Raw genomic sequence first — 22,928 nt, forward strand, 5'->3', positions numbered from 1 at the left:
TCTAGCTAGCAGATGTTCAGGTATTATTTACTATTATTAATATTTAAAGATTATGTAAATGTTTGTTCTGCTGCCTTCCTTAAACACCCATTTTAAGCATTTCATTTATGACATCTCGAATTTTACAGGGAGCCTGTGAATAAGCAGCTTTAGTTGATACTTAAAATAGCTGTATCTTCTTTATTGAGGACCAGCCTAATGCTATACTTTTATTATATTTGCTCATAGCCGAGTAGCCTAATGTCAGCTGGTCCTTGCTGCCCTTTCTGGGCAGTGCTTTTGCCAGGATGGATGAACAGCGGGTGAATAAAGCACGAGGAGTTCACTGAGTGCTAGTGACAAGGGCTGGAATAGATAGAATTTGCCTCTCTGCTGATGAGCAGCCGTCCATGCAGAGGGACAAAGCCTTGAAGTCACGAGGCAGGTGATGAGCATGTCCTGGTGCTGGCTGCCTGGGATCTGCCCACACCTAAGAGGTCCCAATCAGATATACATTCATTAAAAAGTATATATACATACACACACACACATAGAAAAAAAAATGCACGGAATGGTGATTTGCATCTTGCAGACATGGGATCTCTTACAGACTTTTGCAGTCTCTCTGGGTGTGCATGAGATACCTGCCAGTAAAGAAATCTCAAACCGACTCATTTCCCATATATGTATTTTTTTCTCAGGGCCTTCATATGCCTCCCTTCTTCAAAGATAGATGGGTGGATGCTGTCTCAGAGAGAGACAACGAGCCTTTGAAAGCACTGCCAAAGAGAAAAATTAGAGATGTCACACAGCTTTAGTCTCAGAGCTGGAATGACAACTGAGTCCAGGCATCTTCATGATAGCATGCTCTTCCCGATCTTCCAAAGCCTGTTCCAGTGTTCAGAGATAAAAATGATGTTTGTGCCCAGTTCCAGCTGGGAACTGACTCACACTTCGAAGCATTCATGCTGCTCACTGGTTGTTGTTTTTAGGTGTGGAGACACACTGGGATGTAACAGGCTTTAACGCTAGGCTCTTTCTGAAGTCCTTCCTGCACAGGACTTGTGGAAACCTCCTGGGTTCCTGGTGAGGTTAGCCCAAGGCCAGACATCCCATTCAATCTGATGCTCAAACTGGAGCTTTTGTAATATGAAACAAGCCACAAAGTCTTCTTTGTGTCAGAACCAACCCAAAATTTCATGAATTTGACTGATACTTTTCAGAGACTCTAAACTGTACTCTGAAAATCTCTGCTGGACTGCAGGCTTTGAGCAAAGCAGCACTGCTCCCTTTTATCTGCCATATCCCCAGCTTTCACATGGATCCATTTAGCTTCTTGTCCAGCGGTAAACATCCTAGAGAAGAGCCTGAGCTTTGAGATCTATCCTGTGTTAACGTGTTCAAGTCTTTTGTTGCTTATAATTGTCCAGGATGATCCTTCTATATTTCCTCTTTCTGAAGAAAAGGTGACTATTGATAAAATACTGTTTATGACAAAGAAAAACTGGTTGATGAGGGCTTTTTTGCATGCAATCTAATACTGTAATCAAAGTTAATTGTTCTGTCTACCAGTTCAGTTTCTCATATACCATCTGAGCTGTTCGTGTTCTTTCACGTTCACACCCTCATCATTCTCTGCTCCCTCTCAATACAGAGGATTTTTTTCTTTTTGCTCATCCCTAGTGGCATTTGATGAGGAATTTGGCAAAACACCCTGAGCCTCTGTGGTTCAACTGTTCAGTTTCCAGAGGGACAGGATTAAAAAGTTAGCAGTTCCTAATTGACTCCATGGGCTAGTGAGTTCCAAGATCTCCTGACATTTCTCTCTGAGTGATCAACAGCCATTTAATTCAGTGGGATGTGCTCTAGCCAACATGACCTTCAAGGAAACTCGGGGTTTGTTTCTGTGGTTTGAAGAGGTCATTTCTAGACAGGGCTTCTGCTTTGCTTCAGAAGCTGCACGCACTTTCAATGTTGCTTCCATCAAGCACCTCTGCAAAACTGCATCTTACTTGAAGTTTTTAGAGTGATGGGCAGAGTGAATATGCAATTATCATTATCACTTATGCTCATTGCTGAGAGCAGGACTTGGTGATCATTTGATTCCTGTCTCTATCTCACAGGCAGCAACATTTGCACTGTCCCTGCTGGCCCTTCACTCAGCCTTCCCTGCTCACTCCAGCTTCTTGTCTAAACCTCCTCCAAAGGGTCTTGGTGTCTCAATGCATTCTCATTTGCATTTGTGTGCTCTCTCATTGCCTCAGCCCCAGGTGCTGAGTGAGGAGCAGGGAGAAGGAAAAACAGTGATTACTCCTGCTGATGGTACTAGGAGTTTTCCCAAAAAAGGGAAATATTTCTGCTGATAGATTGTTTTTACAGACTCATCTTTACGTTTCTGTATTAAGCAATAAACATTTGAGTACAGTGTTCAAATAATTTCTCCCTCTCTCTATTACGATCACTGTTTTATCATCTCCCACATTTGTGATTAACTGGAGAAAAGACACCTAATCCAGCCTTGGACCTTTTCTCTCAAGGGCTTTCCAGACCATCCAGCTTAACATGGAACACCCTTTATTTTGGATTTAATAAAGCTTTGTGTCAACTCCAGACTGAACCTTAGGCTTTGTCCTTGCAATGAGATAGCTGCTGGGTTTTGAGCGTTTGATGCAGGAACAAAGAAAAGAACATGGTATTTTATCTTCAAGGGCAGGTAGGGGAGGAATAGGAAAGAGGGAGACAGATACCACTTGGCAGTGTTCTTATGTTTATGGGATTGGTTTTTAGTTGTTTGTTGTTGTTTTTTGGGATTTTTTAATCTGTGATTAGTGTTCAGAGAAGCATAGAAATCACAGCAGTAAATAGACTTCGCGCGGGTGTTGATTTCCTGAATTGAGGCTAAATTCGTAGACAGAGAGTCTCTCTTGCAGTCTGGAAGTTGTGGGGAACTACCCAGCATGTGTTGGGCACACAGCCCTTAGCTTGTGCTGTTTCTCTGATGATTGTTCTGCACATCAAAGTGTCTCTTGTCACCACAGATAGAGCGCTTTTTGCTACCTTTTATAAAAAAGGTTTTAAAAAACCCCAACAAACCAAAGCATGTTTTACCGAGCAAGAGAAATGTCATAGAAAAATTCTTACTCTCAGTTGCAAATGGTTGCTGGCAATTTTTTCAAAGTATGCAGTGCACAGCTGTGTGTCTGAATGTACATGTAGGTGTTTGTAAGCATCTGAGAGTCATCTCAGAATGCTGGGTTAGCCCTGTTAGAGCTTCATTGCTGGGGGCAACGCTCACTTAAACTGGATTTGGTAGTTCTGAGGAACCTGTCCTGCTCCACAGGGCTTGTTCAAGGTGCCTGTTCCCAGCACAGCTGCTGGTGGACATTGTGGGCACAACAGGCTGGAGCTGTGGATGTGGGAAGGGGACAGTGTCACTGTGGGTGTGCTCCGCTGTAATCAGGTGAGGCTGGCTTTTCAAAGTCCAGGCAAACCGGCACTGGGGCTGGTCACAGCTTGTCTCGTGGGCATGGGGATCAGCCTTTCCCTACTGAGGCTGACTTGGTGCTTCTTTCTTCTCCAGCAGAGGCAATCATAAGGCTGTGTTCAAAAGCCCTGAAGATGTGTGCAGGTCTGTACTTGCTGCTGCAGGTACAGGAGCAGGATGGACAGCAGCTTGCACAAGTGTGCTGCTCTCTCAGCAGCATTTCTGCTCTCATGTTTTCTGCTTATTTATTCTTTGTGAACTCTCTGGCTGCTAATTTTAAAACTACTGTGGAAAACTATCAATATCATCAGTGAGTATGAATCAAAACAGTGATGAGCTCTTGAGAGATGAATGTGTCTTGCCTTGTTGGTGAAAAATGAGAAACCTCCAAGGAAGAGCTCACTGCTTGCCATGTCTTCATCTCAGTCTCCTGTCCTTGGGACTAAATTGGTTCATAAAGGCCTAAAACTTCAGATGGGATGGCTCAAGTTTTAAAAATATAGGCAAATGTTTCATCCAAGCTCTGGATTAACTGGCAAAGTGTCAGCATTGCAGCATATGCCAAGGGGAAGATAATTCAAATTTTCAAAAGGGCCCTTACATGGTTATTCACTAACTCTTTCCCCAACCCCCTGCTAAAGAACCATTGACAGAAATGTACAACATAAGCTCAGAAATGTTTGCATGTCACCTTAGAAGTGCTAATTAAATGCAGATGATATGAAAGAACATTTATTTACATATCTAAATCTCATTCTCTTTCAGGCCCTGCAATTCCTGTTGGGGTGGATGTGCAAGTTGAAAGCTTGGACAGTATTTCTGAGGTTGACATGGTATGTAATCCCCTTCTAAGCCTCAGTTATTTCTAGTCATAAAAAGACCTTCTGACTTAAAACCTGTGGGTTTGTAATCATTGGTCAGATGAAAGTAATAGCAGCATCTCTGAAATTCAAAGAGGCTGATAATCAGAACCAAAGACTTGATAAAACCATATGATCAAAGTCTTACCTCTCTACCTCCAGAGAAAGATTAAAAGCATGAAGGGAAAAGGGACCTTGAATGGGAGAATAATCAGTGCTGTGAAAGATCTATCACAACTAAAAATAAGAATAAGCAGCTGCATATGAAGGTTTGAAGCTATATGGTAAAATTCACATAAGCTATACTTGCTGCAGGAATTTTCTTCCTTAGGGAACCATTCAATTCACATGAGTGCTCACACATGCTTTACTGTTTGGTTTGGGGTTGTTTCATGGTGGTTTTTTTTATTTTTAATTGTAGTAAATGGAATAAAAACTCTTGAAAGAGAAGTGGAAAGGGGAACATAGAGGAAAAGAGGAAGCTTCTGGGCTCCTTCCTCTTTCTGCCTTTTCCTCCCTGTTCTTGTGCACCTTTTGTGGTCTAGACAAAATGTAAGACAAAGGAAGAGCTTTAGGTTTTGTTTTTTAATATGGTGTGATTACATCTTCATCCCATTTCGGAGGGGTTGGTTTAGATGACCTTTGAAGGTCCTTTCCAACCCAAGCTATTCTATGTTCTGTGATCAAAACCAGGCAGCTTGCCTGCCTGGATATTGAAAGAGAGGGTTTGGGGTATGCATGCAGTGGGTGTGTGGGAGGGAGCTGTCAGCACAGGAAAAGGCTGCCAGGAGGAGACTGGGGCTCTGATAGATTAGGATAATGTCAGAGCAGCAAAGAGGCCTAATTAGTGCAGGTAAATAACTCACAGTGCTTTCTGTCAGGATTCAACAAAAACATTGCCTGTCAGAGGTCTTTGAGGTCTGTTCTCTCCCTCAGCTGTTGGTAGTTCCTGTTTTCCCAGCTCATGAGAAGTACTTTCTACAGCAGTTGCTGACATATATTTGGGGGGAAGAACATTCTCCCAGGTCAGTCTCAGTTATGTTGGTGTGTTTTTCCAACAGACTGTCCCAGCATGGGTATTTGCAGGGAGGAGAGTGGGCAGTAAGCTCTCTGCATGGCCAGGGGACCAGGGCTGGCTGTGCCTGCAGCAGGGTGCCCTCCTCGTCTCCCCACTGCAGGCAGGGCTTGTGTCAAACTGCTCTGAAGTGGCCCTGAAAATCAGTTACCCTGGGCTGGGCAGTCCTTACCTATCACTGCTTGAGCAGGTGCCTGGTGTCCCAAAGAAGGACCAGACTGAAGCACTATCAGCCACTGTGCATGACAGTGAGAGCAGCCAGGGGCTGTTTAATGCTTGTAGGTTTAAAACTGGTGCCTGTCTGGTTGATGTGGATGGGCTGCTGTTGTGTGTAGGGGCAGGACACGCTCTTGAGGCTGCCTGGAGCATGGAGCAAATATGAAATATGCTACCAAAATTGAGGTATTTGTGTAGATTCATTAGCTGTGCCTCTGGCAAGTACTATCATTCTCCCAGTTTGCTGTAAAACCTTGTTTTCCAAGGGACTTTCCTATTAGTGAGTGCTGAAAAAAAACCCTTTTCTTGCTTGTAAATAGTGTATGTGCTGGTCAGAAAGGAACAGTCAGCACTCTGTCTCTTTTGAATCATGCCATGAAAAAGCCTCCTTAAGTTGGATTTTATACTTAGAAGCTGCTGTCGGCTGCCACTTTGTGTTTGCAGCATTTGGTGATGGCCATTGCATAGAGCAGAGAGTTGGCCACTGCAGAGGCCACTGTGTTGGTTGTTTGCAGAGGGAAAGGGAGAAGATGAGAAAGGGAAAGATGAGAAGCTCCTGTTTGGTAGGACAGGGAAAGGGGTGACCTGGAAAGCAGTGAGTTCTTTCCTGTGCTGTGCCTTCAGACAGTCTCTTTCCCCCCTCTATGGTGGCTGTAAGCAATGCAGAAGGTACCTGGCTGGTGGTTCCTGTTCCCCCATGCTCTGATGATGGAGCAGCCCAGAGGCATTTTGCAACCACAGCCTCAGGCTGCCTGGCTGTCCTGGTTTTGGCTGGGATAGAGCTAATTTTCTTCTTAGTAGCTGGTACAGTACTGTTTTTGGATTTAGTATGAGAATGATACTGATAACACAGTGTTTTGGCTCAGCAGTGCTTACCCTGAGTCAAGGACTTTTCAGTGTCTCATGCTTTGACAGTGAGATGGGGCACAAGAAGATAGGAGGGAGCATGGCCAGGACAGCTGACCTGAACTGACCAAAGGGATATTCCACACTACAGGACATTATGTCCAGTGTATAAACTGGGGGGAGTTGGCTGGGAGGGACTGATCATTGCTGGAGGATATGCTGGGCATCTGTCAGCAACTGTATTGTGCATCACTTGTTTTTCTGGAGTTTTGCCCCTCTCTCTCTTTTCATCTTCGTTTTCATTACTGTCCTTATTACTATTTATTTCATTTACTAAACTGTTTTTATCTCAACCCAACTTCTTCTGAGTCTCCTCCCCATCCCATTGGCTGGAGGTGGGGGGAGAGAGGAGTGAGCAGGTGTCTGTGTTGTACTGAGCTTCTGGCTGGAGTTAAACCACGAGAATGGTTCTCCTCTCCTGGAGCCCCGTGTCCCTCTATCTCATGTCATGACCAGGCAACTGCTAACCCTGATAACCAGGCTCTTCTTTACTCCTTTTTTGACTTCTACCATAACTTGCCCTGGCCCTAAGAAAGCGGCAACTGTGCCTCTTCTTCGGTTTCCTTTTTCCCAGCTCTAGTCAAACTGATGAGCTTGATGTCTGGCCCCTGAGCCTGACTCTTCTAACTAGGTTGTAACCTAGGCTCTGCTAGTGGCAGTAGTTGCTGGAAGTGTTTGGGACTATAGATGTGAGGGGAAGGTGTCCAGTAGGGAACAGGAGCTGGCAGCATCCCTGGGATGAGCAATGAAGGAAGCTGGGACCAATTTGATGAGGTGGGGACCTGCAGGTGGGTGAGCAGAAGGGTCACCCTGACCAGTCTCTGCCATGGTCAGAGAGGTAGCTGTCTGGCCAGCTCTGAACTGAGCCAGGCAGCAAGGTGAGGACTGGCACTAGAGCTTTCTTTGACAAAGTAATGAGAAATCTACTGACAATGTAAGGCTGTTGTGAGGCAGCCCTTTGAAGCAGAGAGTCAGGATAACTGGTTGTCACTGTCACCAAACTGATTGGCTGTGGTTTGAGAAAGTGGTTAAGGAGAGACCCTGGCCTTTGTTGCTGCCTGCTCCGGCTTGGCAGCAGCAGCTCCCGTAATTGCTTGCTTAATTGGGAATATAAAGAAAATAAGTGTATTTAATCTCTCAGAGTGAGAGTAGATTCAGCCCTAAAAGCAGCAGCTGCCAGGTTGGGGTCAATAAATAGATGTTTTCCTTTGTGTGACTGAAGCTCCTGCCCCATCAACAAGCCTAAAAGGGAACTTTATTTACATGCTTATATGGTAGGAAACACAGTTCCCTCACTTGGTTGCTGTTTGCAACAATTTAGTCCTTTTGGGGATAAACTGTTTAGTGTTTACCCTGACCATTTAGCGTAGACTGAAAGCTAACTTTCAATTTTTCCTCTTGATCATTCTGTTGCCACCATAGTCCTGTAAGATAATTTTGCCAGAATTGAAGAACCATTTCTGCAGGGCATTGCTTCTCTTGCTGTGTACTGTAATAAATTCACTAGTCAGCTATGCTTGTTTTGGCTGAAATTATTTTGTCAGGAAAATCTACTGACAGACAGCATTGACCTAGGAAAGAATCAGGAGTTGAGGGTGGAGAAATCTCATCTTTCTGGTGGGTGAGTTTTCTTTCTGGTGTGTCCTAGTTGTAGAGTGCAGCACTGACAGACCTCTCTTCCTTTTTTTGGTTCTCTTCGCTTTTTTTAAGGATTTCACTATGACCCTGTACTTAAGGCACTACTGGAAGGACGAGCGCCTCTCGTTTCCCAGCACCAACAACAAGAGCATGACCTTTGATGGCAGACTGGTGAAGAAGATCTGGGTCCCTGATGTCTTCTTCGTGCATTCCAAGAGGTCCTTCATCCACGACACCACCACGGACAACATCATGCTGCGAGTGTTCCCTGATGGGCACGTCCTCTACAGCATGAGGTAACGGAGCAGCCCTGCTCCCCCTGAGCATCCCCTGCGGCTTTGCTGCCAACTTTGCTCTAGGTTTGACTTTGGTGATCACCAGGATTGCTACTGCCAATCCTGCTACCCCCACTGCTGCGGCAGAGCCCTGATTCCAGAACGTCCAGTACAAAATGCTTTGCAGGGAACTCTGAGAAACCATGCTGTGGGCAGTAACAGGATAATCTCCTGCTGGGGGAAACATGCCCTCAACTCTTTGCAGTCAGTGGAAGGCTTAGTCAAGCGGGAATGTTCATCCCAGGGTCAGTGTGTGATTAAACTGGAAGCTGCTGATATACCAGATGGTGACCTCTATAATTATCCTATTTTCCTTCTTGTTTGTCTAGAATTTTTTTTTTAGTTGTAGTGCTTTCCTGTTGATGTAAATGTTTAAGTTTATTGAAGCTGAAATGGCAGTATTAAAGACATGCTGGTTTTCTAGTAGATTTGTTGGCTGGAAGAATCCTGAGAGATGCCTGTCATGACCTGGAGGGTTATCCATCCTGTGGGTGTGTAATACACAAGGACATGGAGGCTTAATCCTCTAAACTTCTCTACCTTACTACAGATTATCAATAATACCACAAAAATCACCACTAGCAAGTAAACTACTTGCTAAAATCACCACTGGCAACTATACCCCTGATTAATAAAGTGACTATATATCCATATTACACTATTGCAAATTACTATCAGCAATCAATAATTTACCATCCATCAATCATGTGGCAACAGCCAATAACTAACCAGAGTATTTACTGTTACAGGTTACTTTACATTGGTGCAGCAACTCATCCACAACATACCCTCAGGTACACTTAGGACAGGTTGCTTGTGTGGGTGCAGAATACTGGTATCAAGTGATGCCACCCTCAAGCAATCCAAATCATCCAAAGGATGGGAACACAAACTGAAACAACCTCCAAAGTGCTCTCAGAGTGGACCAGTGAGACAGCAGAGTCTCACTTCAGAGAGGTTCTGAGTCATAGGGTGTGGAGTCAGCCAGGTGTCCTTGCTGGGTGTCCAAGAGCTGATGGAAAGTTCGTGCACTTCTAAGGAACAGAAAAGTAAGTGCAGCAGGGAAAGGTCTCAGAGGAAGGCTTCATTTTGGATAAAAACTATGGCCTCCTTATAGCCAGGGAGCTAAGATGCTGTGGGATTCCACCACTTCGAACAGGCAATAAATGCTGGTAATTTTTATTTTTCACCTGTTACAGCCAATAGATAATGATGTTTTCTGTTCTCTCAGACCCTTTTTGATTTTCAAGACTATTTCCTGCCTTTTCTGACAATAAAATGCCTGTTAAATCACTTTTTTTTTGTCAGTTATTGATGGTATTTCAGGAGGTCTCCAGCTTCTAGGTACCCTATCTGCATGTCAAAGAGGCCAGCCATGCTTCTCAAGGATTCGCCTTGTTCCCAGGCTGGGAACCCTTTCTCTGCCCATATTTTCCATCAGGCAGGCTTTTTGCTCAGCAGTTTCCCCTTCTAACCAGGCCACCTTTATGGCTGCTCACATCAGCATCCCAGCAGATTTAATTTCCTTCAGAAGAATGAAAAAAGAGAAGCAGAGAAAAACATTCTGCCAGAGGAGAAAAGCTCAAGAGCCCAAAAAATGGATATTTCCCCAGGACAGAAAACATGCTCTCAGTTTACAGTGACCTTCGAATATTTTGTAGACAAGGATTTCTGTTCTAGGATCTTTCTGGAACTTATTCACTTCAACTATGGTAAAATGATTTTCAAAAACTTGGAAAGGTTTTCTATTAAGTTTATTTCTATGATCTGTTGAGGAGGTGATGTGACTTTTGAATGTTACCCACAAGAGAGAAGTCTGTGTGTTAACCACAGCGGATTGCACAAGAGTTAAATTGATAAATTCATACGTAAAATCCAAGGAGAAAGAAAATCTCCATGGCATTTGGGCCTGATGGAGTTTAGAACACTCAGAGCAATATCCAGCTGAAAGAGCATGGGTATCCAGTGGCGCTGGGAATGCCCTCAGATATCTTGAGATGTCTGCATGGGATTGACACTGGACTGGAGAACATTTCATTCCTGTTTTGGGCCCTGGACACTGAACAATATGATATTGAGGAATATTATATTGAGGAGTTGAGTTTCTGTTCTGCCCCTGACTAACACACTGTTACTTGTGGCACAGGTTGTGCCACAGTTCAGGTGATGCCAAGGAAATTTTGAGAATAACACACTTCAATGAGACTGAGTTATACAGGGCTTAAATGCTGCACACAGTTAGGGGAGGTCATTGTTGCAGAGTGCTGTCTGGAGCATATCCCTGAAACAATTCCTTAAACTTTGCTCAAATGTCAAAATTTTGCTCTAGTTTATAGTCAGAATGAACAGCATGTGCCTTTCAGGAGTGATGACTGTGTAGGTCAGGGTAGGATTTGGATCACAATCCCTGGAATAGGGGAAAAGTTCTTTATCAACATCTGCAATAAATCTGGAAAATGGTCACAGCCAACGTAAACTGGACTCTGAAACGATGAGTCACAGCTGATTTGCCCCCCTAAATCAGGAGTTCCACTGCAAATCCGTCTGCAAGAGGAAGTTCACTGACCCACTGGAAAATTTCTTATGTAATGTTGTGCACAACTGGACTCGTTTAAAAACTGGAGCTGTGATTGCTGCAGCTTTTTAGCTAAGACAAAAACTTAACAGAAGCAAATCTCACTTGCTGAAAACAAGCTGCACCCGTTTTACAACCCCTGTCCCAGAAATACACCCCTCAGAATAAAAGGGTTTATTGAGAGCTATAAGAAACTGCTTTTGCCTTCGTAATATATGTACTGAATTAGTTTTGTGGCTTGCAATAAGGATGGTCATACTCCTCAGACTCAGATTATTCTGGGGGTGACTATGGAGGGAACAGAGCAATGGGGAAAATGTGGAAACCTTAATTAAATGACACATAAGGGATTATTCAAATGTAAATGGTGAAGTTACTTTACATTGTATTCTTCTAGGCAAATAGTTGGATATAAAACACAGTGGAAATATCTGTACTGACATTACTATAAGAGTAACATCCAAGGTAGTGCTTTAGTTCCTTGATCGATATTGAAATTACATTTTTCTTTGGAGTTTCTGTGTATAATCCATCTAGCTTTAACATGGAGAATTGCTAGGCATTTTCCTGTGGATTTTTTGCTAACATCATGCGATATTTCTGGTCTAGAAGATGCAGAATAATTATCTGAGATAACATTGTCTCTTGATTGCTCCTCATAGAAACCAGCTTTTCTCATTTTTGGTTTCTAGGGTGACAGTGACAGCGATGTGCAACATGGACTTCAGCCACTTCCCCCTGGACTCTCAGACATGTTCTCTGGAGCTGGAAAGCTGTATGTTGTATCCCTGTTTCTAGCTAGATGTGCTGTATGGCTGGCTGCACAAACATTTCACATTTCAGAGCACTGCTTTAGACCCTGAAAAAACAGTTCATCAGAGTTTCTAGGAGTCCTATTGACTCAGCAATATTGTGTATCTAGTCCTTGTGCTGCAAGACCAGAATTTGCAAGGAAAACATCCTATGACATAATCCTGATTCTGCAGACACTGTGATCTGGGCTCAGCTTCTTTAGTGGAGAGAGTAACATGAACAACAAGATTTTTTTTATAGACTTTCTCCAGTGTATGGCAAGACTAGAATCTGGTTATTTTGAGGTCCTCACAGCTATTTAACTGAATGTTCCTCTGCAAAAACCAGAATCAGAATGAGAGGATAATTTTCACTGGCCTTGAGGTCAGCTGCTCCAGTACCCTGCTGAGAGCAGGGAGTTCTTCATGATGAGTTACTTGGGGCTGTGTCCAGTTGGGTTTTGAGCAAGGTAATTCAGGCTCCACAACTTTTCTCTGCAACACATTTAAATATTTGACAGCCCTGCTCCTGAAAATATTTCCTTTTACCTGCTTGGGAACAATCCTTTGCTGAGACTTGCATCCCTTGCCTTCTTGTCCTTTTATTCTCTGTCTTGTCAAAGTGCCTGGGAGAAGGCTGCTTCTCCATGAGGGTCAGCAGGGCAGCAGCTGGACCCCACCACAGACCCAGCTGAACAAGCTGTGTTCCCTCAGCCTGTTGTCCCTAAGCCTGGTGCTCCTGTCCCTGATGATCTTGATAACCCTCTTCCCATTCCCTGTTCATGTGTTTACGTAGTGCACAAACTCTAAGTTTTTCATTTACACTTTTAATATATTTTTAGGCTTTTGCTTCTCACCTGTCCCTTTTGCTTTTATCATTCTGAGATAGTTTATGTGTCCATGCTTCCTCCTTCCTCTAAATTAAGGTGTTTTACCCATTATTATTTCCTGAGCTATTATCTATTTTTAGTCTGTGATGTTCAGAAGAATGCCATTCTAACTGTCATTTCAATGTGAAGTAAAAAGAGGATTTGTTTTCTTGAATCTTGAATCTGGATTTTTGTTGTTGTCGCACCATATTGTATGACAAGATCTTTTGAACTCACCTTGCTGTTGGCAAATTTACTTGTGGCATTAGTTCATGCCAAGGACTGGATGTATTGACTTTTGTTGAACCTCTAAGCTGAAGTCACATCACACTGTATTTCTTCTTTCCCTAAGATGCTTACACTGATGAAGATCTGATGCTGTATTGGAAAAATGGGAATGAATCTCTGAAAACTGATGAAAAAATTTCTTTGTCTCAATTTTTGATACAAAAGTTCCACACTACATCAAGACTGGCTTTCTACAGTAGCACAGGTATTGACCTTTTCTGATGCCATACTACTGCTAAACTTAATACTGCATGAACTGCTTTTGAGGGGGCTCTTGGGGGCTCTGAGGTGCGGTCTCCACAGTCTGAAAGCTCAGATTCTTGTTTTACTGGTCTTAGAAATAAGAGAACCAAAGAAAGATCTTGTCTCTCTGTACCTGCTGTTCTCACTGGTTCTGGCTTTCCTTCTCTCTCAAAGGGTGGTACAATCGACTCTACATAAATTTCACTTTACGGCGACACATCTTTTTCTTCCTGCTCCAAACCTACTTCCCGGCCACTCTCATGGTCATGTTGTCCTGGGTGTCCTTCTGGATAGACCGGCGAGCAGTTCCTGCCAGAGTCTCTTTGGGTGAGAACAACTGCGACAAGGCATGGCTGTGTGAAAAGCTTAGAATGGGAAGGTTTTGGTAGGAAAGGGAACTGTTCCTTTGAATGGTTAAAGATACTGTGCAAGCAAATGGTAGTTTTATCTGACGATTAATATGATTTGCACTCTATCTTAAGTCCTTCATCATTTAGCAATCTTCCTCACTTATATGTCGCTCAGGACAGAAAGTGCTATGGTCTTAAGAATGAAACTGTAACACAGAATGGTACAGCTAGGAAACAGGAGTCCTTGTCACTACTGGTCTTAGCAGACCTGATCTTAGGATAAGGTGTGTAAAAATACGTTTTAACAGCATTTGTGTTTAAACCCTGGAGTTTAAGGAGGGAATTAAGTGCTGTTTGTTAAATGCAAAATGTGGACTGCTCCATTGCTCCTCAAAACTCAACCCAGCATGAACACAAAAATGTAGGCAGGGGAACAATTCTACATTAGCAGAAGTGATACTTTACACACATTTATTTCATACTGAACATCTTTTATAGCATCATGTAGACCATAATTTCTGTTTTTCTAGAGACAAAAACCTTGTGGACTGTATCAGTCAATAACATTTCTTTCTCTTGGTTCTTTCCAGGGATAACCACCGTGCTGACCATGTCCACGATCATCACTGGGGTGAATGCCTCCATGCCTCGTGTTTCCTACATCAAGGCAGTGGACATTTACCTGTGGGTCAGTTTTGTGTTTGTCTTCCTCTCCGTGTTGGAATATGCAGCTGTGAATTACCTGACAACAGTGCAAGAGCGAAAGGAGAGGAAATTGCGTGAGAGGGTGAGAAACACTTTTGTTATCCACTTATTCCTCTTTTTATCTGGTCTTTATATTGACTGTCTGTTAATGGGAAAACATTGACAACCATTTGTGTAATTGGGTCTGTTTAGACTGCTCCACCTCAGGCTGAATTGCTAACACAGATAAATAGGATTTGATCTTATGGATCTTCATAAGAACATCAGAGAAGAGAGTGTGATCTGAACTGGGAAAGAGTGCAACGTGGAAATGTGAGGGAATGGCAAGGTGGGAAAGTATAATACTGATACTTTGCTGCAGCTGCCACAGTTCTCATTTAGCAAGCTAAAGGCGTTATTTGGTGCAAATTAGTTTCCTCCCTCTATAGCAACTTTACTCTGGAAACTGGATTTAATGGATGTGATAGCGGAGGTGCTCCCCATTACCAAGCACAAACAACAGTCAGCCAAGTTTATGTTTGTACTTCTTAATGTGTTATGAAAGGTCTTACCCTGCTTCCCTGGAGTGTTTCAAGATCTGATACATCCTGAGCATCTTGGCCCTGCTATGAGCAGCACATAGGACTAGAGATGCCCTGAAGTCCTACAGACCTCTAGGCCCTTCTTTGTGATTAAGGCTTGGGATCCAATTTTTTCAGTCCCCATAGACCCAGGGCATCACCATGTTTTACAGTTTCTTTCTTCCCAGAAGGAACTGACCACATTTGTCTGCTGGTAATACTGGTAACTACTGTCTTTGACTCTTGGAAAAATTTGTATAAGCTTGTTGGAAATGCCAATGCAGACATCATCTTTCATACAATCTAAGCATGCTATTTCCCTCTATGAACTACTCCTTTGGTTTTGCATTCCTACTCTTTCCCTTTCTTTTCTCCCTGTGACATTCTTGAAGAACAGCACATGCCCCAAAACAGCCCAGCACCTTTCTCAGTTGGCATACTGTAGAAAGATATAATTAGATATATTTAAAAAAACAATTGGATAAATTTACCAGACTTCTGTGATTAAGTTTTACCTTTCTTCAAGGCCTTCTCAACAGTATTATGATTCTGGAAAGCTGCTTGAACAGGTCCTTAGTTTATCTATGCCCCTCCTCGTCCCCACCTGGGACCCAGCAGCTCTTTGTAACTCAAGGCAGAGATGCTCTGTGCCAGAGTGATGTGTCTGTTTTTGCTGCCTGTGATCAGTGGACTGTGGCATTTTAGCCAGCCCTGCCCAGGTATCCCATGTCCAAAGAATATGGAGTCTTGGCAGGTCATGGGAAATAACAAGAGACATCCATGCTAAGTTTGACTTGCCTAGAACAAACCTGTATTTTATTTTTTTTTAGTTGAAAGCTCTTCTCCTTTATTTTTAACAGTACTGGGGAGATGAAATGAACTTAAGAGGATTTGTTAATTTTCTGCTAAGTTTTCTGGAATGTTTTGACACCCCCAGTGATGGTGTAGCTTGTTATTTATATCATAAATCTGCCCTTTATTGAGTTTTGTACATTGAATTCTATATTCAGCAAATGCTTTTTTACTACCCAAAGGAAAATATTGTACCCAGTCAATGTGTGACAATGTTGTTCTTCAGTAGGGGAAATGAGAACAGAGACAATAAATAGCATTATTTGAGGAAGAAGCTTTTGAACAAGCAGAAGAGAAATTTCTCACAATAAATGTAGACCTTGTCAGCCAGTGCTGCTCCCCTGTGAAAGACCCCAAAAGTTCTAGTATGAGCATACAAGACTGCCCAGAAGAGAGTTCTATGTTATGTCTACATTAAGAAATTAAATGTGCCAGGAACAAAGACATGCAGTATCTAAAACCTTCTCTCCAAGATCACAGGCGCTGCTGTGAAATGCCTGTGGCAAAAGGCCTGTGGCCCCATGCTTATTCCCAGCCCATACCTGGGAACTTTTCAGTGCTGGCTGGGTTGAGAGAGGCCAGAGGCCTTTCTGACACTTTAATAGTATTTATATGATAGCTGCATTCCCATGTCTAAGGAAGCTCTTTGACAGTCTTTGAAATATTATTGTAGACACAGGGTAGAAGTCCTGCAGGGTGAAATTATGCAGTGCACCTCTGTGTGTACGTGCCTCAGTGAGGATGAGTGTCATTTTAGGTTCTGTGGAGCTGGTTTCTAGCACGTCAGGCACTCTTGTCCACAGAGGTGGCTGTCATCATACGTGCATGAAGCCGTGGGAACTGTAGTCTGACCTGGGGCTGACAGTAAATCTGCAGAATCGCTTTCTCTGCTGAGTCCTGCAGCAATTAGCTTGTTATTGGAACTGCTGCCCCTCACACCCAGCCACCATCTCCTGAACCTGTCAGTCCATGATAAAGTGCCTGATGTGTAATTCTCTCCTGTATTTTTTGTTTGTTTTTTTTTTTTTGGTTGGTTGGTTGGTTTTTTAAGTGTGCCCGCTTAGAATAAAATATGTCTTAAAATGCAATTGATTTTCAGTTGTACTCATGAAATGCTCAAAAAAAGTAAAGTAAACAGACTATTAACTTGTCATGTTTTTCTGGACATAACCTGCTGATACCAAATCTTTTGATTATGCCAAAAAATCCTTAAGTTGATTTTAAGGTTTTCAATGAGCAATGTAGTTTGTTGCTTAAATAGTTTGAAGGAAAACCTTGACTGCAGGGTTTTCCAAGGGCATAATGAATATTGCATATTGATGCTATACACATTTTTACATATATATGTATTCAGATAGATACATTTGTTTTAGCTGAACATATGAAAACAAGTTCTTGGAAAACCCACACATCAAATACTCCACATTGGTGGAGCATAATTGGGTAAGGAGGTTGGTCTGTGGGAAGTCTGAGACAGGAGCTCCTAGCAGAAAGGACATTTTGGAGGTCATTGCATGCAAACACATGATCCATATTGCTGGGACAAGAAAACTGAAGGGTTTGAGTGGTTGAAGACTACATTCCCTATTCAAAATTCTATTTGTATGCCTTGGATATTTTAGCCTTGTGGGATACATGCTGGTGCAGATGAAGTCAATACAAGTTTTGCTATTATCTTCAACAGAGCTGGGATTTTACATTATGCTTTTAACTGGCCTTCTGCTCGGTTTAAAATCAGATTTGGGAAGAAAACATCGGTATCTGTAAAACCAGAACTTGGCCCTTTTCTTTCCATAACATGTACTGGATAAGCCATTTCCACAGATTAAACTGCATCTTATCCATGAATATTTATAAACACAAAGAATGAATAATAAAGAATCTCAAGACAGCAAGACTGAACAACAGCAAGCTAAGAAAAACCTTTTGCTTAGACTATATATCTGCTACAACATTTTTCTAATCTTTTCTGAAGCTGCTTGTCCAAGCAGTGGAGATAAACCTCATTTCTTCCTTTTTAAAAACAAGCAAAAAAAAAAAATCAGAGACCTTTTTGTTCAAAGAGAAACCTGTAATGTCTCAATCAAAATTTTGAACTCGACTGTTTACAAGCTGTCTGTTAATACAAAAGCATAATTTCTGTTGCTCACATGTTTTTCCAATATTCAGCTATATTTCTTGTTTATGTCCCTAGTTTCCGTGTTCATGTGGAATACCTCACTCAAAAACTATGATGCTGGATGGAAACTACAGTGAATCTGATGCCAACAGCCTGGCAGGGTACACAAGAAACCAGATGGTACCAGAAGAAGAAAAACCAGAGAAGATGGTTGTGCATTTAGCTATGAGCAATGAATCTAATTCATCAAGGAAGAGAGGTCTGAAGGGCCACGTGGGCTTGCGCATCATCCAGAACACTCACGCAATTGATAAATATTCAAGATTAATATTCCCAGGCACCTATATATTTTTTAATTTGATATATTGGTCTGTCTTTAGCTAGGCATGCTGGCACAGCAGTGACTGAATCAGAAGACATCTATGAAACACTTAGAAGAGTTGGTACTTTTTTGTCTAATCTGGACACTGAGCTAAAATCTGATAATTTTATTGCTTTTTTGAAGGATAAATGGGAGGACACATCCTCCAGGAGGCAATTCCATGTGCAGGCCTCATGGAGGGACTTGCTGTGCTGGTTGGTTTCCAGCCCACCCCCTTGCTCCTGTGTGCTTTATGACACATGCCATTTCTCATACTTGAAAATATGTGTCCACCATATACCCAAAAGGTGCTGGATGCTTATTTGGGGCTGGCCACGCTAGTGGTGCCTGCTGTGCAATGGACAACCAAAGACAGTGCTCATGTGAGCTGTAAGGAATTAAATAAATGCAACTTGTGTGGGGAGGTCTGGACAGTGCTTCTCCTGTTGAGAACATTCTTTTGTTTTTTCTTTGGCATAGAAACATAACTTTTTCCATTGTTTTGTGAAGAACACCTCCTTTAAGGTTAGAAATTCTGCTTTCTGTCTGGATAGGACCTTCATCAGTACCATTAGGACAGCGGGCTGGCCAGGATCAGCTGGGCTGGTTGCAGAGCACAGGTGGTATGTTTGAGTCAGAGGGGTTCTTTCCTAAACTACAAAGTGCAGCCCACAGACAAACTGTACATCCCAATGTGCCTCTCCCAATCAACACAATGCCCTTCTGTTCAGGCATTTGGGATCAAAAGGGATACGTGTCTGCCAGAGCCTCTCTGCAGAAACAGAGGCATGTCAGAGATTAAATGGCCAAGAATAATACTGTGGGTCTAAGGTCGATGTAAGTCCTTTGAAGCTGCTGCACAGCATTGTAACAAGCTTATGTGCTTGGCAGCTCTTTTCCTATCCCGTGATATCTCCCTTTCCTTTGCTAAGAACACTGACAGCAAAGCCCAAATGTAGAAACATGATAGCAACAAGATGGTGATGCTCAGGTTTCTGTGCTCCTTATTTTAAGAGAACACCATGACTTTTTGGCTGTCATGGAGATTATGTACATCAAAACATTTGTTTACCAAGCTGAACCTGAGCAGTGGGGGCAGAACTTGAAGTGTGAAGAGCCAGGACTAAGGTTAGAATAAAGAAAAAGCAAACAAAAATAGTGATGTAACCATAATTATTTGTCAGCACACTAAATCTTATGCTTACCACAGCAGGAATTCTTACATCCTAAATCTCAGGGGATGTAGAAAGTAGCAGAGAAATGTCAGCTCTTGGCTGTTAACAATACCCAGGTTTTCCCTTGTGCCTCAAATATTACTGCCTAAGTCAAGCTGATGATGGCACTGATTTAGTGGAAACAAAATTTATGAGAGAAGCTAAAATTAACAACTATGTTCCCTTTAATCAGTCATGTTAATAACTGGCATGAATGGAGTTCTGTCTGGTTATAAAAGTAAGGAACCACAGCCCTGAAATTGCTGTCAAGAAGAGGCAGGATTGCCCAGGCTGCCACTTGTCTCCTGAGCCCCCAGCTCAGTGTATTTACCATTCATTGCTCATGGAGCTGAAACCTGGATACTTCTCACACTGACAGGTGGAGATCACTACAAGAAAGACACAAAAATTTTTAAAGAAATAGACCACTCATCTTTTGAGAGGTTAAAGCCTGGGCATAACAGTGCATTCTTCAGTATTAGCAGTTTTGAGTGTAAAACAGGAGCCAGTGTCCCAGCTGGCAGCAGGACAGTTGCAGCAAAGGGACTTTTGGTGGGGAAAGGCAGCAGAACTATACCATGAAGCCACCAGAGTGCTCAGGGAGTGAGCAACTTGGTTCCTGTGCACCCCTGTTTAGCCAGTCTTTCGGCATTACCCATGGCACATGCCATTTAACCTCGCAGTGCCTCAGCTCCTCCATCTGCAAAGTGAGGAGCACTAGGATTTGCCTACCTCATAAGGTGCCGAGGGCTCAACAGGCTTAGACAGTTCGTGTGTGGGGCATGCTTGTGATTTCTGAGCAGGTCACCCAGGGGGAATCCAATTCTGTACTAGTTACCAGTGAGTTCTTCAAATGCATCCTCTGAACCAGTCCAGCTGGAGGAAAGCAGGTATCTCTCCTGCCTTATGTGCTATTACAACTCCCCTGCATTACAGTGATATTAAACCAGGGATAAATGTAGACAAACAGCCAAAAAGTGAGCACTTTTGATTAATAATACAAACCCCAGGAAGTCCTAGTGCTTTACTTTGGCATTTCTTTTTATTACATCTCCTGTTCCCTTAGAAGTTACATGATGGCAAAGATGTCCTTCAGGTCCTATCATCTCTGTACTAGAATACTACTAGAGTAGTATTCCCAGCAGTACTATTCCCAGTAATCTTAATGTCTAATAGGCATCTTTTGGAGAAGATACCATACTGTTATTTTATTTGCATGTGTACATAATTTATAGAAATTGCTGCCTGCTTTTGTCAGCCTATAAAACCATCAAGAGGGTATTTTTCTGCTAAAGCAAAAAAAAAAAATCCCTCCTCTACCTTAGGCATTACTTAAGCTCATTATTAATTGAAACAGTAAATTAAAAATATAGGTGCAAATAAAGCCAAGACTTCTCCTTCAGTCAGCATTATGAATCATACTTTTCTGTTTATTCAGAGGAGAGTGGCTAAGCATGAAGCTAGAAGAAATAATTGAAGTGTGGTATTGACAATGTATTTCACCTTTGATTTCTCCTGGATTACAAGAAACTCCATGAGCATTGTGTAACTTCCAGTTGCCAGATGCCAAAACCAGTGTTTTGAGAAAGAGTGCCTGAAGCTGGGCTCTGAATGCTGTTTGATGGATACAACCCAATTCTGTGAAGCAGAATTGCATTTTCTGTGGACAGAGAACGAGAAGGAGAGGGTTTTCAGAAGAGCACAGGAGATTTAGGCAAATTGAGGTCGCTGATGAAAATGCCTTCTCTGGACAACCTGGTCCAATTGTGAAGAGAGAAAATGTCAGCTCTGCTCATTCTAGGTCTGGCTCCATCATAATTTTACTTCTAACCAAATCATGTCTTCGATAAAAAATAACTATATAGATATGTGCACATATGTATAATGTGTATGCAAGTATAATGTATAACAAAGGAACACACTGGAATGTGTGCCTATGTTAAATAGTGTCCATATGTGAAATTGTAACATATTGTATGTAAATTACCATTTATTATGCCCAGAAAACTTACTATGTTGGAAAGGAAAAAGGCTCTTATTGTCAGTCAAGAGCCAAGAAATCAGGTATTGGCAAAAATATGGGTTCTCTCACTTTTTTTTCCCTGAAAAAGGAGGTGTTGAGAAGGTTACAAGCAATGCTGATGCTAAACTTGTGCAGTGGGTACAATTCACTGTGCTGATTGCTGTAATCAAACCTGGTAATAAAATAACGGATGGAAAGGGTGGAAAAGAGTCAATTTCATTATGTGACCTTTAAAATGTGATTTTGATTGTGTTTAGAAATCTGTTACCTATAAGCTGATACCCAGGGGCAAAGTATTTGAATGAACACCTCATTTGTAATTGATTTCAAGTTTAGAAAAAAACATTTCAAAAGGTGGAAGAAATGTAGTGGAAGCATGCAAGTACTTTGAAGTATGCAAAGCTCTTTGGGAAAAGGGAGCTGTTAATTACAGTTATAAGCTATGGAGACCTTTTGTGAAAACTGCAGCCCACAACTGAAGAAAGTTTAATAATTGCTTTACAGTTAATGGCACATTTTCAAAAGATCAAGTGGCAGGTATCTCAATCTCCCTCTGACTTCAAATGAGAACTTGTCATTTAATTCCTGCTCTGTGCCTTTGAAAACACTGTCTCCACACTTCCCAATGGAAGATAAAACTGCTCCAAGGTCCCAGCTGCCAGATCTCAGCTATTATCCCTAATGCAGACTTATGGAATTAAAATAAATGTGCATGGGTGAGGCTGATGCCTGAACTACTCAATAATGGTTTTTGTCAGTCAAATTTCCACAGTGGAGAGATTACAGCAAGGTACAGCCTAACTAAGTGAGATACTGCCCTGCTGAAATGTAAAGAGTAGGAAAATTTATTTTAAAAACAGTGAGAATTTAGCACTATTAAAATTAAAATGTAATCCAGTCTCACATTAAGCTGATTAATTACTTTCCACAAATGACATTTGAAATAATGTATCAGGGTCATTACTTTCCTGGTCAGAGGAATTATCATTTCAGATGAAGAGAGAAGGGAATTTGCGCACAAGCACGGAAAAGGTGCCGCTCTTGGCATCCAGCTCTTCTGGAAGGACAGGAGCAATCACCAGGCTGAGCAGGGTCTGCTGTGGAGGCAAGTGTGAGGGGAACCAACTTTCCCAAGGTACTCGGTGCCTGGGAATCACATATCACCATGTGGCACTCCTTGATTTCGGCAAGAAGTGGTTATCCTCTGCCAGGAGGGGTGGAATCCCCACCAACCACGGGGCAGTCATGAGAGCTGGTGGGGTGCAAGTGGTGGAGCCATTCTGGCCAGAGGTCTGGGCTCAGTTCTGGCCGTGTGTGTCTTTAGCTGGTCCCTGGTCAGGGTTCCACACAGGAGGCTCCATACCAACACAGAGAGACATGCACAGCTCCCAGGCATGCTCCCACCTCTTGGCTCATCCTGCAGCACTGAAAAGATGGGGACTACATCATGGGCATGGCACAGAATGTGTGCCCCAGCCTTCCTTC

At 42.5% G+C, this 22,928-nt stretch overlaps 1 protein-coding gene across 1 annotated transcript in view; it reads left to right on the forward strand.

Annotated features, from left to right (window-relative positions):
- The window catches only part of LOC116994676 (gamma-aminobutyric acid receptor subunit rho-2), a 33,345-nt gene extending 11,706 nt beyond the window's left edge, over window positions 1-21,639 (forward strand). Inside the window, exons 3-9 of the mRNA XM_033056563.1 lie at window positions 4,229-4,296; window positions 8,231-8,454; window positions 11,761-11,843; window positions 13,081-13,221; window positions 13,434-13,586; window positions 14,200-14,396; window positions 17,921-21,639. Coding sequence (XP_032912454.1) covers window positions 4,229-4,296; window positions 8,231-8,454; window positions 11,761-11,843; window positions 13,081-13,221; window positions 13,434-13,586; window positions 14,200-14,396; window positions 17,921-18,229 — 1,175 coding nt within the window. The 3' untranslated portion in view covers window positions 18,230-21,639. The remainder of the gene's footprint in view (window positions 1-4,228; window positions 4,297-8,230; window positions 8,455-11,760; window positions 11,844-13,080; window positions 13,222-13,433; window positions 13,587-14,199; window positions 14,397-17,920) is intronic.
- The last annotated feature ends 1,289 nt before the right edge of the window (window positions 21,640-22,928 follow it).

This window comes from Catharus ustulatus, chromosome 3, assembly GCF_009819885.2.
Source record: "Catharus ustulatus isolate bCatUst1 chromosome 3, bCatUst1.pri.v2, whole genome shotgun sequence".
In the NCBI taxonomy this organism is placed as follows: domain Eukaryota; kingdom Metazoa; phylum Chordata; class Aves; order Passeriformes; family Turdidae; genus Catharus; species Catharus ustulatus.